At 39.0% G+C, this 16,267-nt stretch overlaps 1 protein-coding gene across 4 annotated transcripts in view; it reads left to right on the plus strand.

Moving 5' to 3' along the window:
* Window positions 1-15,156, plus strand: part of EEFSEC (eukaryotic elongation factor, selenocysteine-tRNA specific) — a 126,494-nt gene extending 111,338 nt beyond the window's left edge. For all 4 annotated transcript variants that reach the window (XM_086845737.1, XM_086845734.1, XM_086845735.1 and 1 more), the window contains exon 7: window positions 14,389-15,156. In XM_086845737.1, the coding sequence (XP_086701863.1) occupies window positions 14,389-14,573 (185 nt within the window). In that variant the 3' untranslated portion in view covers window positions 14,574-15,156. The remainder of the gene's footprint in view (window positions 1-14,388) is intronic.
* Window positions 15,157-16,267: the final 1,111 nt, after the last annotated feature.

Here is a 16,267-nt window from a genome sequence, read left to right on the forward strand (position 1 = left end):
TTACTTGACTGGGTTTTAGAACAGTCTGTGCCCCAGGAAGAGTGTAATGAGGAAGGAAACCAAGCCCTTGGGTGCTTGCCTAGAAAAATGGAAGTATTGCTGTGGCATGGATAGAGGTATTAAGTTATTAATATGTGCTAGGTCTGTGTCACTGTATCTCTGCAGCTTGTGCTATCTCATTTAAAGTTTGACTTTCTGTGCCTGTCCCTTTATAAACATACCACTTCTTATGTTCAACTTGGTTAATATTGCTGTTTATTTGGAGCCTGAGTACTATAAAGTAATTATTAGAAAACATTAACTTTCACGTACAAAAGTTTTATTTCTGATCTTTGTATTTACTGAGAAGAAGGATGAAAAGATTAAACTAAGTCCTGATATTTACAAGAGATATAGAAATAAATTTTTACTTTTAGAATAATGCTTGTATCAATTTTAAGCATTTTTGTTTGTAGAGTGGACTGATGACTTTGCATTTTTGAAATTAACAATATTGAAGAAACTTACAGAGTCTCATTCTGAGAATCTTCCCCCCCCCTTTTGATAATCATTGGCTAATTTATTTTTATAAGAACATTTAAAAATATTGTAGTTAAATAATACAAAGAGAATCAAGTTAAGGCTCAGTAGTATTCAACCAGCATGTGAAAAGCATAGTGTCTTAATTAAAAGAAATGCAGGAAACTTAGTTATTGGAAAGTATTTTTCACTGCTAGAGTATTTGTGGGTGACTAAGAAATTTATAGACTTGAGTTTTTTATTTTTTAAATAAAAGCCAGATACATGTCTTCATCATTTGGCTTGTTGACTCAATTTACTTGGATGGAATTTTTCAACATTTAAAACAAATTAAAATTCATGAATCATTTGTGCTTAAAGGCACAAGCTTTTATAGATACAGCAGTTAAGACTTAACTGGTTACATGCATAAATACTGTTGGGGATATGTAAATTTTGTACTTGCTCCCTTAAAAAATGCAGATGAAAGTTTAAATTGTTATGCTACAGCTGTGATTACCTGCTATACAATAATTATTGTGCTTGAATAACTGTTTATGTTAGTGTTGTATCATCTCTTTCTCTTGTTTCCTGCAAAAGCAGTGCCTACTTCGCAGGACAACTGCGAAGAAAACATTCCACCATAGCAGAAGGCAGCAACGTGGTTTGTAAAGCTGTTTTGTGCTGCCTTAGTCACAGTCTGCAATTTCTTGGTACTCAGGTTTTTCAGTTTTGATCTGATGATCCATATTTACTCTTGAACTTGGATTTTGCTGCTCTGTGCTGGTCTGTGCAGGAGGGGAAGGTGCCATTTCAACCCGGGTACCATTGATAATTAGATTAGGATCAGCAGCATTGTTTTATTCTGTGGTAAATGCAGCATGTGAATTTTAAATTGTTTTAATTATTGTGGCCAGTTGATTGCTGGTGTACAGCTAAGCAAGCTTTTCCACAAACATTTTGTAAGTGTGGTAGGTTTTATTGTGAAGTTTTAAACTCTGCTTTCCTGGAATTTGCTTAAAACATGACCCTGGGAATGCAGGTGAGCAGTCAGTGGATGGTGACAGAAAATGACAATTGCTCCAGATCAAAAGGTCTGTTCTCTTTCAAATATTATTTCAAGAATATTTTGAAGATTTTATGTAATTCAGCATTCACTTAGGGAGCTCATTTCTCTGCTGCTGTAGAAGCCAGACACCCAGTCTCTGTAGCACAGCTCTGGGCACTGTCGGTGTTCAGAGAAGTACCAGCCATGGCTTATGTTTCTCTCTAGACTTCTTTTGCAGAGGACAGGGGGGAGAAAAGTGAGGGGTTTGTGGCTGTACATGAGCAGATGCATATATACTGCCAAAAACTTAAAGCAGGTGAATTAGAATGTACAATTTTTAAGTGAAAAGAAATGTAAAACAGTTGACAAATTGGGAAGCAAAGACAGAGTACACCCTTTTGGATTTTCCTTACTAAGGCTGCTTTGTATAATGTTCCTAATTTGTGTGTAGAAGTCCATAATGGGCTTTCTCTGAAAGCTGTGTTCATTTTCTGCAGAAGAAATGTTCTAAAGAACATTGGAAGCATTGAGACTGAGTTTTGATGCATGAGCCAGGTAATTAGTGTTTGAACATCCACTATAACTGGAAAACAGTGCCTGGGACAGCAAACCTGTCCAGTATTGTCCCTCAAGTGGCCTCTACTCACTGAGTGACCCTTGCTTTTCTCATCAGCCTTCCCTCCTGTTTGACTGAGATCCACCTGTGGATGGGGTGTGACTCTGGGAACCTCACCCAGGAACACGTGTGTGCCCCATGGAGCTGCTGCATCTGAGGGTGTTTGAGTAAACCTTTGTGATCGTCACCAGTTTCGGTGTTGGCTCTTGGTCTTGGCAGACTGTGAAAGACACTGGGAGGGGAACACACTGTGGAACTCTGAAGAATCGTTTTAGGGAAGAAATATATGAATAATAAAGGAGAAAGAACTGGCAAACATTTGATTTTGTCTTGGTAAAACAAAATTATACAAATTTTTAGCGTTTTGTGTTTGTTTTATTTTGGTAGAAAGCCATAGAGGAGAAATTCATAGTTGTTTAAAAGACTGAAAACTTCATAGTAACCCAAAATTCTCATGCTGTTTCTTCTCCTCCACCTCCTACAATATTTTATTTCCCTTGTAATAATTAGTTTGAACTTTCCTCTATTTCTCTGGATCAAGTAATTTTCATACAACTTTGGGATTTTTTATATGCTTTAAATCTTTCTTCTAAATAATGTTTTTTATAAGGAAAAAAAAAACATGAATACATTATAATTTCAATTTTCATGGTGTGTGAAAGATTTCTGCACTAGGTCTTTATTGTTTTTGAAGAATTCATCACCCTAGTTAAGAAGCTTAATGTAAATTAAAGAAGGTATTAAGGAACATTAAGACATCAAAATGTGGAGCGTTCTTTTCCTTTCGATTGCTCCAAATGCAAACTAGTTGAATAAAATGCAATCAAAGGGCCTGTTTGGAGAACATTGAGTGGCTTTACAGCTGTGCTGTAGAGAACCTCTGGTAAGAGCATAATTCAAATAAAAAGGCCTTTCTTTCCTCCTCCTAATTCTCTTTGTTGTGGTGACAACAGAGTACAAGCCCGATAAAAATTTAATCACCTTATCTTTTTAAAGCAAATTGCATATTTGTTTACACACAATATACATAACATGAAAAAGCAAAAGCTGCTATCCAATCCCCCTCCCCTTCTAATCGCCTTAAAGGCCCTTGCCTAGAAGTTAAAAAAAAATATTTAAATGTTCTAGTCTTTATTCTGAAGTCCCATTGTTCAGGATTGCTTTAAAAAGGCAGCCTGGGGGAAGATGAATATCACCAAACTTAAACTCTGGGCCAGTGCTGAGCAGCAGATGCCTGGGATATGGCAGCGGAGTTGGTCCAGCTCTACTGGCTGCTGCGGTGCCTCCTCCACATCAGGAGTCCCAGGCGAGGTGGGAGGATCACAGACAGGCCTGTGGAGTGAGCACTTTGATTTGGAGCTGCTTTGTAATGAACTGCCTTTGATTGTGTGTCAGGTCTGCCAGCCTGAACTTCTTCCGCATTGTATGCATTTCTGAGAGGCTGCTCCAGGAGATACTGGGCACTGGTGCGGGTTTTGTTGTTGTTGTTCCCTTTTCACTGGCATGATGAAGTTTTAGTCCCTTGTGTTGAATGCAGAACCTGGTTTTAGTTGTTTCTGCTCACCTTGGTGCACACAACATGAGCATTGTTGGTTTTATTTACTGTTCAATAATGAGTGTTCAAAAATGAGTGCTGACAAAAACACAATCAAAAGTGCTTTCTGGCCCGCTGCTGAGTAGCTCTGGGCTGATAAACTCCCTCAATGGATAAATTTAGTGCCAAAGGGATATTCTATGTTTTTTTTTTTAAATTATAAAAGCTCCTGTGCTTAGTGGTTCCTTCATCTATTTTTACATACCTAACTGTACTCTCCTGGGACATGTTTGAGATATTGTTCCTCTTGATCTGAGAATTTAATCAGGAAGGACTCCCTCATTAATAAAACTTGTAAAAATCTGTCCTGTACAGCAGTTGTCATGGACTCTCCCAAATTCTACTCTGTTTATATCTGCATGTTTCCTAGTACTCTGCCAGGAGAGAGAGAACTTAGGAGATGCAGTGATAGTAACTGTGATTTCAAGACACTGTTCTGATTTTGAGTGTTTTGAATGGTCTTTGGTATTTCATGATGACCTGCCTGTGATTTTTCTGCTGTTGGATTGTAAGAAGAGCTTGCCTATAATCCCAAGCTTCCAACATTTCATTCATATGTATTAATAATTTGATTCCTTATTAGTTCCATGAATTTTTCATAGTTGCTCCTGTTACACACTGAGCATTTTCCATGCATTCAGTTTTGCTTCAGGGAGCTTGAAGAATGTGTGGGCTGAAATCACAGCAGCAGTGTGAGTGGAGCCTCTCCCTGTAGGTATGCTGGGAGAGTGAGTACAGCATTTACACATGATTTCAATGGCTGTTGAGTGACCATCAAATGAAAATAGAGTTTTAATAGTTGTTGGTATGATAGATCAGCTGCCATAATTGCAACCTTGTTACTATACTGAAAGACCGTGCAGAAATTAATTTGAAAATTTCCTCTAGGCTAGTGGAACAGTGTTGGATTTGGGGCCAGAAATATGATCATAGTGGTTGTCTTTTAGCTCTGACAGTTCATCCATTGTATGGTGTGTACACTTCATTTGTGTAGCTTAGACCTAGTGCATGGTGCACTGGAGTCTCCCTAGAACCAGTATTAAGGTTAGTCCCTGCTCACAGAAACACAAAGTTTTGTAGAGCATAGAACTCACAGTTGTGTTGCAAGAGTGCAAGGTAGAAGGTCCTCTGCTCTTAGGGAATTACTCCAAGAAGACTTGGCCAACAAATGGCTGTGGTGCACTGTGCAACAGCAGCTGTCTTGGCCTATAAAAAGGGGTCAAGTTTGGTACTCTGAACTGATTTCTGCTGCAGGATGGCCAACTGACCAAGGAATGAAGACCTTAAGTATGTCACTTCATCTCCATGTTGTCATTTAGGGCTGAAGGGGTATATTTTGGAAAACCCACTGTGGGAACTGCAAATATCTTTCTAAAGTGTTCGTGGGCTTGTGTATATTTACTTAAGTAATGAGATGGATGCAGAACAGTGGTGTCATACATGATGGGGATTTGTCAAGTTCAGACATGTCCTGCTATGTGGCTCCAGATGACAGTGGTCCATTTGTACCTTGTGTTTAATAGTTGCATTTGAAATTTTTCAAAATTAATTTCTCAAATTTTTGAAAAATAAGGTTAAAAAGGTGGATGTATTATGTAAATTTGGGAAATCAGATAATATATCCTGGTCATCTTGCTGGAAATTGAGAAATATAAAGCTGAATGAATGGCATACTCAATGCACTGTGTTATGCTGGGTCCCCTCAGTGTGGATGACAGGTTTAGGATGAAGAGAGGAGGGGGAAGGGGCAGGCAAGGCAAGCACAGGGAAGCTCACCACTGGTCCCCACTCAGTAGCTCAGCAGTGTGGTGCTGGAGTCTGTGCTCCATTTAGCAATATGAAAAATATCAGACTGAAAATCAAGACGCTGACTTCATGTAGAAGGTATGGCAGACTAATTAAAGAAAAAAATGTGTACCAATTGAGCCTATAAAACTCTTCCTGACCTTGAGAAAACTCCCAGAGAGCTGTGGGAAACTCCAATCTGTCCCCTCTGAACTTTTTTGTGTTGTTGTTTAAATATAGTAACTGCTTTTTTAATTAAAAAGAAAAATTAGATGGCATTTCAAATTGTGTCCATGGTGCCTTGGGGACCTATTACAGTACAAATTACCCTCTACTATTTAGTGAGGTCTTGTTTACTATTGTGTGAAGCAAGGGTTACCAGTGTAAGGATGTAGGACAAGAAGGGCCCTTCTTTGAAAGTCTGGCTCTGCACATGAAAGTGACGCCAACAATTGGAAGCAATTTGTGGAATTGTTTGATTATATTAATTATGGCACCAGCAAACAGTGCTTGGGAAACAGTTTTGTTTTCTTGCATTCTTTCTTGATTGCTTGCAGCAAAAGCCAAGATACAAAATGTGCCTTTAAGGACTGCCGGAGAGCGCAGTTCAAGCCATTGTGTGGAGTTGGCAGTGAGCTTGAAAGGGTTGTGTCCGGCTTGATGGGAGAGTTTTCCAAATACAGCTTCAGCCTGAACTTCACCCAGGTCAGCTTCTTAAATTAAAACAGCTTCTGTCTTCCTCATCAAGGAAGATTGGCTCCTCCCTTGCGAAGTAGGAGCTCATCACGAAATCCATGTTATTTCCAGTAGTACCACTTCTTATAATGATGTATTTCAGTCCAAAAGCCTGTATAAACTTAAATTGATACACAAGACTCATTCCTGCTCACCACTGAGCTGCAGCCTTCTCTGATGTGGTAGAGGGCAGCTGTTCCCCAATTTATGGGACGATGTTTTATCTGTTAAGGATTTCTAAGCAGTCTGCCGTGTTGAGGAGTAGCGCTGCTGATGCAGGTTGGCTGTCACAACAGTGTTTGTTTGGGACATGGGGCAGTCTGCTTCTGCTCAAAGTGGCTGTAATATTTTTATTTTTTTGTCTTTGTCATTAGACAATGAATTATGAATGTTTTGCGTAGATCTCAAACATCATGCTGAGGATTTAGCACGTTTGGAAGGAAGGAGACTCCTTTCTTGTCTCCTTGGAGGCTGGTTGCTCCCTGGCCAACTTCTTGCTGTAGCCCTATTAATATTCACAAGCAAAGCAAGGTGGTAATAACTGATCTTGTACTGGCCAGAGAAGAAAAATTACTCATCTCTGGAGTTTGAAACTTTAGCAGAATATTTCAGAGAGCTGACAAGAGATGTGGGAAAGGTGGTGTGGATTCAAAATAGAACTACTGGAGAATTGTAAAGGGATTTACATAAGTAAAATTCATTGCTTGATCTGTGAAAGTAGTTGAAGCTCAAATCCTGAGCTCCTGAGAGTAGCAAGGAAAGGAGTATCCCTTGTTTCTTGAGTGACTCTCTGGTCAACTATTACATTGAAACAGTCTTGGTAATCATATTATATTTGTTATCGTGGTGATGAACACCTGGGAACAGAGATTGCCTCCTGTAAAGAGAACTTAAATCTTCTGCCTGGAAAAGGTTTATAGATGTTGACACTGATGTCAGGTGGAGAATTTCTGCCTGATCCTGGGCTCCAGTTAGCTCAGGACACAGTTTCACCCCCGCTCTTTCTAAAGCACAATATATTCATGATAGGCAGGTGGGATGGCAAGCTAGACAGGATCAGCAGTCTCTAGATGACCCTGCACTGTGTTGCATTGGAGGTCCCTATTATGGTGTTTATGGGTACAGTAACAAAGCACTTTTGTCCTTGGAAGGCTCACAAAGATCTTGTTTTTACTGATCAGTTTGGGGGTTTTTTTGGTTTGGGTTTTTGTTTTGTTGGTGTTTTGGGTTTGGTTTTTGTTCGGGGATTTTTGGGGGTTTTTTCTGGGATATTGAAGGTGCAAAATTGCATTAATAAAGTCAAAAGGCAGGATTTGGGGTATCTTTAGCAGAGGAGAAGCGAAGCAGAGTTGTTAACCGATGTAAGGAGTTGAAGCAGCAGGTTGTTAAGTTTTATTGTTCTTGTCCTTTCTGCCTGATTGCAGAGAGAGTTGGAACAGGAGAGGCTGGGCAAATAGATCTTCTCATTTTGGAATGCTTCCGCCTTTTGTTTAAATCAAAACTCCAAAGTGTTACTTTAGGGATGTTACATGAGCTTTTCAAGTTTTTGGGATGCATAGAAACACTTTTGTAGAACTGCTGACATGTTTTGGGACTAGTTAGAAAACAAGTGTGTGCTTTCTAGTGTATTTTGGGACTCTGTTGTGGGTTTTATAACACTGGTATATCCATCAATTTTGCTGGAAACCAATGATAAATCTATTATTCTTATTTTAAAGTTGATCAGAATGTGAAACAAATGGGAGTACTGCTCTATTTACACCTTGTACCCTTCTTTGGACATAGGTAGCTATGATTTTTTAAAGAATGGATGTCTTTTAAGGATGGATAAATATATATAGTTTTTAATTGTATTGTGCTGAAATACAGGATTCTTGAGTCCTGCAGTAACTGGCAAAAAGTTTCAATTTCCGTTCAGTGGTCCATCATTGCAGTAAGCTGAGGGAGAGGCTGGTCTTTGTACACTCTCTGGTGAAGCCCCTCTGCATCAGACTGTGGCATGGATGTCTCCATCTGGGCCTCTAATTATTTCTGATTTTCAGGTCAACCAGCTTTTGTACTCTCTATTAGCAAGAGCTGATGCAGGCACACACTCTCTAACTGTGTAATTAGGGTTCAGGCTCTGAGAGTTCAATTTAAGGAAATCCTGAAATTGTGCAAACCAGCTGGTACGAATAATCCATTGTGAGTGAGGATTATCCCCAACACTTTGCCTCTTTCAAGTTTTGCTCTTTTCTTCCTTCCCTCGGGAGGAAAGAGAAATGGCTGCCTGTCACATTAAAAGGTTACGTTTGCTTCGGATAAAAATTATTTCCAACATCAAATATGCTACTTGTTCTCTGATGTTCAGTCAATTTTTAACATTTGAATGTTGACAGGAATCAAGAAGTTGCATGTAGCTGAGTATTCTACCTGCAGTGTTTGAAGGAAGTGAATAGGATATTTTGTTTACAGAAGGGAGAAGCAAGTTAAATTTCCCACTGAAATTCTGCTCACAAATTCCTGGATGGAATGGAAGGTTTGGCAATAGTATCAGCAAGTCAAGAACAGTCTAGCAATTTCTTAATATGTAATACAGAAAGGAATATTTTGTATTCCCAGGGTAGCTGCTGGTGTAGCCTCAGTATGCCTTTTCCTAACAGCATGGTGAGGATCCTGAGCCAGCACTTTTCCAGCAAACCGTGGCAAGTACCAGTACAGGGTAGAATGAACTTTTAATTTGGGCCTGAAAGCAAAGCTCTCATTAATTGGGAGCATTGAAATCTTTTAACATGATTTTTTTTTTTTCCCTGTTAAAATTCTTACACTCTAAGAAAACTGTGTAATCATCCATGCAAAAACTTCCATGCTCACCAGCATAGTTAGCAATAGGCTTTTTTTTACAAGTGTGCATAAGAGAAGGGAGTTCTGAAGTTCAGCAAAATAAATTATTCTCCCTGGCTGTGCTGGAAAGCATGCCCTGCACCTATATTATTACACCTGTTTTCAATGATGGGTTTATCAGCTGCTTAAAAATTGCTCCTGTTTCTGGCTGGGCTACAAGGTGATACTGTATTATCTTGCTTCTCATCTAAAGTGTGTCTGGCATTCAGTCCTTAAAATCTTGCATTCAAACACAATGTTTCGTTAGCTTTGAAGGAGACAGGACTATTCCTAAATATTGAAGGGAACTGTGAAAATAGGAAGTGGAAATACAGAGATGGGAAAATTGAAAAATTAAGTTGGAAAAGGGGGAGAGAGAGATAAAACTCCTGAAGACTTGAATAGCAAGTGAGTCAAGGAAGAAGGAGCTGGACTTTCACTGGAAAGAACAGAGACCACCCTTGGAGACCTTCTGAAGGAGCAGGGAAGCAGAAGGCTAATAAGAAAAAAAAGTCAACAGATCTGACAAGGGATGTTGATAAGGAATGACAGTATTAAGTGAAGGAGGATGTGTAGTGGAGAAGTTAAAAGTGTAAAAGGCAAAGTAGAGTCCAAGGTTACAGGTAATAGATGAAATAAATATTTATGTGGGGCAAAAGCACCGAGGTGCTCCTTCACCCTGCTGTTGGGCGAGCAAAAGGAATTAGAGGAGCAGATACTGTGTCAGCTTTCATCCTCCTTCCAGCTGAAGCAGTAGTAAAAACCAAGCAAAAATAAACCTGATTGTGGTGCTGTGTGTGGGTGTTGTGATTTGTGTCTGGGCTGGCATTCCAGGCTGGCTGCTGGGGGCAGCCCGTCCTGGTCCCACCGCTGGATCTGCGGGAGGGCAAAACTTGGGTCCGTGGGAGTAACTTCCCGGGAGGGAGGGGAGCTGAACTGATTGTGTACACATAAAATTGGATTTTAACCTGTACACAAGAAGCTGTCCAGAGTTCTCGTGTGGAATTTCCATATGAAGTGGTTAAAATCCGCGTGTTTCTATGCAAATTTCTTGTGTGAGCAATTGTAAAATTCAACGCTGTCATTCATTTAACTGTGTAAGATGCTGCAAATCACAAAGCTGATAGCTTTTTATTTGTGAAAATTGTATAAAATACTGCGTTTTTCCTTTATTTTGTGCATGTGAAATTGTTTTTGACTTGGAAAATATTTTTCCTGATGTGGTATTGCTTTTCATTTGAATTTGAAAATGCATTTTTTTATTAATATTTTTAAATGGATCAGTTTGGACTTAATCCTTCAGGCTATTCTGAGACAAAGGATATTAAAGAGTCTGTATTTTCATTTGTTAATTATTAACAATAGTTGAAAAGAATGAAGTAGATTACAATGTTTTACAACTAGATTTTCTTATCTAACCTGAGTTAGTGGATGCTAAAAGTATATTTTGCATAAGACCTTGTCTGGGCACTTCTTACAGACATGGTTTTGATGGGTAGGAATGAATTTGCTAAGCTTTCACATATCTTATATGCCTTTGAGGATGGCCCATTAATAATATTAATACATAGGTATTTTCCATTGTTGTATGCAAGGCATTTTTTAGAACTTTGAAGCTAAAATTTATTTTTTTTTACACATGGACCTTTTCAATTTAATCCATTAGCAACTTGGCAAAATAAAGTAATTGTCCAACAGGGGAAGAAAAAAAAAATCTATTAACATTTGCTACAAATCCGAGTAGTACAGGCAGCACTTAATTAATGGAACAGATTTCTCACTATGTGTTCAAGCTAACACAGCTATTGTTCAGCAGAGATTAGACCCTTAATGTAAGTAAGTTAAACTAGACCTCCATCTAAAAATATACGTCATTTCAGCTATTAAAGCTCTGATGTCTTCTTCGGTGACAGATATATTTCCCTTCATTTCCTTGGTTTTGTAAAATGTAAAGTATGCATTGTGTGTAATGTGAGAAATCCACGGAGGTAGATGAAACCCTGATTGTGCCTGTCTCTCTCTGCCTGCTCCTTTGTGCTGCTCCCTGTCTCAGAGCCTCCTCAGCCCCGAGACCTGCTGGAACCAGAGCAGAAAAACAGAAAATGCCATTTGTCAGGGTATGATGCCAGCCACCTAATCTGTTTGCAGAATGAGGGCCATGGGATCTGATTATGTAATTTAGATACCGTGTGAGTTTGATAATACCTGAGCTGCCTTTGGCTGTCAGCCTGTCACTTCACCAGCAGGAACTACCACATTCTGCCATTTTTTCTTTAAACTTACCTGGAATACCTTATTTAGCCCAAATAGGTGTTAAGTGCTGCAGGTGAGGTGTACCTTTACTACTTTTTTGTGGAAGTTAGTGATAGGGTGGAGGAGGTGAGATGGCTCAGTTTGAAATACATTTCCCCAGTGGAGTTCCATATGCAGCGTGGTATTTTTTCTCATAAACAAAATTTTTCAGACATGAGATGCTTTCTTTGAATGCTGCAGATGCTGTGCCAGGTTTCAGTTGTGTTGGGCCATCCAAGCTGATGTCACTGGTGGGTTTCAAGCTCAGTTCATCCACAGTGGTTATTTCACCCTCGTGGCTGAGACTTTCCTGACTTGCTGCTGCAGCCGAGGGTCAATTTGGGGTGAGAGGCCAACCAGTGTCCCTTGTCCTTGTGGGCAAGGGCTTGCAGAGGCAGCCTGGCTTCTTCAGATACCCATAAGGGAAAATTTTGGCTGCAATTTTAATGCCACATCTCCTCCCTTCCTCTCTCCTTTCCGCCAATTAGCATTTTTTGGAAATTAGAGTCTCGCAAAGCCTGCTAACATAAATAAAAGTGTTTTAGGATTTGTTTGTTTTAATTAAAATGTGTCTTTCTGAAAGGATTTAGTTAAACATCTCTCTTAAACAGTGCTGTGCCAGTAACAGCAACATTTGTAATAGTGATAAGACCCAGAAAGGGAAACCAACTAGAAAGCAAAATGAAATGTTTCTTTGTCCAAAAAATAAATGGTCGTCTTAGAAAAGCAGAGGAAAGCCTGTGCAGGGATAGTTGCAATTAGGTTGATCAAAACAGCAAAAAACATAAAGTATTAAGTATTAAATAAATTCTGCAAATGTAGTGAGTGGGGCTGTGTGAGGTCACTCTTTTGCTGTTTTTGTTTTCCCCTCTTTTGACTGTTGCTTTTTTTTTTCTTGCAGCACCCATGACACTCTCAGAGCTTTCCAAATGGGAAATATTTGCTTTCCATGTAGTAATAAATTATTTTCATAGTGAAGATGGAGTGATTGTAAGGGTAATGATATTAATGGGATTTATATGAAAGCATCCAATTAAAAAACCAAAACAGCTGCATCAAACATGACTCTACAATGTAATAAAATCATATAATAAATATGTGGTCCTGCCAAACCATATTACCTAGTTTGATTAATTGAACCTTACATATGCAAAGATACTCATTATCAGACTTCTCAGCCATCAAGGAAGAACAATCTCAATTATTTTCACAATGAAATAATCACTGTTTTTTTGTGTCCTGCCATCTGGAAAACAGAGAAAACAGCAGCTGGCATGACTCTGAAATGCATGATCTTGCAGAAATGTGCAAAGTTGATTCTGGTTGATGCTGGACTCCTGCAGCCTTGGTGTGGGCTGTAATTTTTTAATTTATTTAGTTATATAAAAAACATGTTGCTTTTCTCCTCTATTGGACCCTTGCACTTATTTTTTTTTTATTATTATTGTTGTTGGTTGGGGTTTTATGGGGGTTTTGTTTTGGGGTTTTTTTGAGCTGTTGGGTTTTTTTTGAGCTGTTGGTTTTTCTGGTTTTATTTTGGGGTTTTTTATTCCAAAACAAAGACTCCTCTCTCTGTAAAAGTCTCACAACTGCAGGGCCTTAGGGATGGTTTACAGGCTCTGGTTGTGAAATGGCAAATGGGCAGTTTCCTGGTTTTGCTCCAACACTTCCCCATTTCCTCCCTTCCCCTGGCCATGCTGGGGATGCTGCTGCAGCGGTTCGCTCTGGTTTGCCCTGCCACAGGTGGATGAGGAGGTGGGCTCTGGGGCTGTGTCCCCTGCCAGCAGCTGTCAGTGCCTCTGTGTGTGTCTGTGCTGGAGCAGCTCACCTGTGCCCGCAGACCTCCTGTCTCCAGTAAATCATAAGCATCTCAATCTTTTTGTCAGGCCGTGATATGAGAATCCGCATCTGAATTTCAGTATTAAGAGAGAGAAGCTGATTAAGTGTTTGCGATAAGGTTATATGACACCAGAGGTTAAAAATACCTGAACTGATCTTGGCCCAATGCCTGAAAACCACATTGCAGCATATTCAGGTGGCACTGAAAAAGCTTCTGAGGGGTTTGTTGCCTTCTGCTTTATGCAAGTGCTTCTTCAGGAGTGCTTCTAGGAGTCTCTTGTTTTACAGCATTTATTCGTGTTTTCCTAGCTTGCATTTCTTATCCAAAATGTTACTGGTGTGTTGAGTTAGAAGAAAAAATAAAGGTGTAATAAACCCTGGCCGGTTAGGAAGAAAAGGACAAATAATTTTGTTTGCCACAAATGTCTGGAGAAACAAAATACTATGCAGCTTAATTCTAGTAACCCTAAGCAATAAGCAGTGCAAGCTGAAATCCCTAACAAATACTTTAACAAAATAAAAACAAAAACCCAACAAACAAAAACAAACACAAAACCTGTACAATTCATAGTGTGCAAGTTATAAAGAAAGAAGTGTGCTTCTGGTAAATCCAGAAAATAGACTTAAAGAAATTCAACAATCTTCTGAGTCTTGTGACTCTCCATAATTTTAGTGTTTTACTAGTTGTTTTTATTCATGACTTATATTTTTATAAATATTCTTAATGATGACAAGAAACTTTGGGTATGTATCTTAAATAATAGGAAAGGTCTGTCAAGTAAAGACTTAGACCAGGGAAGCTGGTCTGGCTTGTTTAAATTCTTGCCTGTGTTTAATACTTTACAAGCTGCAGATGAACACTGAAGGATTCAGGATACTGCACTGAATTTGTGGTCTCTCTGTTGTGAACTTTGTTACATTTAAAGACTTCTCTTATTTTCTATGTAAATTACCATATTGCAGGATTCTTGCACAGAAATGTGATTTCCCTAATGCATTTCATTTACTTTCTTATTTCCTTTGGTTGATTTCAGAGGAAAACATGCCTGCTCATTTTTTCTAGTTCTCTGAAATGTGATGTTGAGTGTGTTAGTTATGTGTGTTCTTGTTCTTTTACAGATGGGCTGAAGCCAAATACCAAGACACTGCTAACTGCTGCCTCCAAGAAGAAATCTAAGGGAGGGAAGGGGGATGTGACCAAAGAGGATGAAAGCAGCAAGAATGATTCAGCCCAACCTGTTACTATCTCTCTTATCTTTAAAAGATATGTTTTTGACACACAGAAGAAAATGATTCAATCCTGAGGAAGCAAGAGAGGCCTCTGATTACACCTCAGAGTCCAGACCCTGAAATGCATTGAGTTGGAATGTGTTTCCTGTCCAAACACATTAGACCTGTTACTTCCTCACAAACAGAACCTGGAAGCTTGTGCTGACTGTGCCCCCTTCCAAAATCTCTGCAATCTCATATTGTTCTGTTCAAATTTGCTTATTTTGTCATCTCTGTGATGTGCATCTTTATGGCATCTCAGAATTTCACCTGCCAGATGAACACACTTGGGTGTACATTCTAATTGCACTGTTTTCCTGGGTAATTGTGTTTAAGTTTCTCTTGATTTAGAAGGTTGCCACCAATATTAATCTAAATCAAGTCAATATGTGAATTTCATATGACCCACAAAGTGAAGCTGATTATTCTAGGCTTACTTCCTTGAGCAAAGTGGGAGACAGAAAGCACGCTATTTAATAGGTGAAACCTAAAATGGATGTTTCACATTCCTTCAGTTGGAACTTTGTAAGATGCTATCTGAGAGATGGTATGGATGTTTTTTATAAATATGATTTGTATCTAGAAATGTTTTTCACATTAAACATAATGATCTGTGCAGCTGAGAGTCTTAATTGTTTGCTGTTCCAAAGGTTCAAAATTTATCTTCAGTAACATTCTATGTAGCTTTTCTGATTTTCCTGCCTGTTCTGCAATGAATCCTATTCCAAAACTGTTTTCTTTTTCTTTTTTTTTTTTTTTTGTTTGGTTTGGTTTGGGTTTTTTTGTAGCCAAAATGCCTTTAGTATGTGAAAGAAAAAGTTGCCTCTGGAAATAGTCAAGGGCTTTATTTCATTAAAATAATGATAGAAGATTGCTGCATAAGCCTTGTAAAATGAGTGTCTCCAAGACGCTTTAGAAACCATTAGTTTTTAATAGGGATTTCATGGCTGCTTTAGCTCTTTCTCTCAATTTCATAAAAAGGAAAGCACTGGTAATATCCCTACCTTGTTGCATACAAAGTATAGGACACCTTAACATGAAAAAGAGCAGCAGTTCCACAGATACGAAAGCTGCAGCCTGGAACAGAAATGGGACTTGGCAGCATTGGCAAATGTCAATTCCCACCTTTTGAACAAAAAGAGTACCTGCTTGTTGATGCTAAATAGCCTCTGACCCATTGGCTGAAGTCAGCTATAGATGGTGACCATATGTATAATGTAAATGCATTAGTTGCACATGGAGATAAATAATTGCTACATTCCTTCTTATTAATTATATTATTATATCCCTTGATAGGTACGAGTCCATCATGTTAACATGATCCTGATTTTTTTGGTCTTTTCCTTTTAATTTCTAGGTAGCCAAAGTGGCTACAAATGGCAAAGCTACCAAGAGGATATTTACAGCTGGACAGTTGTGAGACAGGGCAAGCCTGTCTAAACTAGGCTGATGGTCCCCCTTTAAATCAGAACAGAATTAGTGCTTTATGTAATAATCCCAAACAGTTTCTGCTGAGTGAGTCCCAGCAAAGCTTTAGCACATCCCTTAAGATTATGGGGTATGCTTTCAGTGTGATCCCAGAGGAATTAGGCAGGCAACTTCAGCTATTGGCTTAACGTAACTTGTGCTGCCAGCCTTGCTGCTAAATGTGTCCTTCTGTAATGGAAAAAATGCATTTCACACCCCTGTCACCTTTCCTTCCCCATTTCTCTCTTCCTCCCAAACACCC

This window comes from Cyanistes caeruleus, chromosome 11, assembly GCF_971803275.1.
Source record: "Cyanistes caeruleus chromosome 11, bCyaCae1.hap1.1, whole genome shotgun sequence".
Lineage (NCBI taxonomy): Eukaryota > Metazoa > Chordata > Aves > Passeriformes > Paridae > Cyanistes > Cyanistes caeruleus.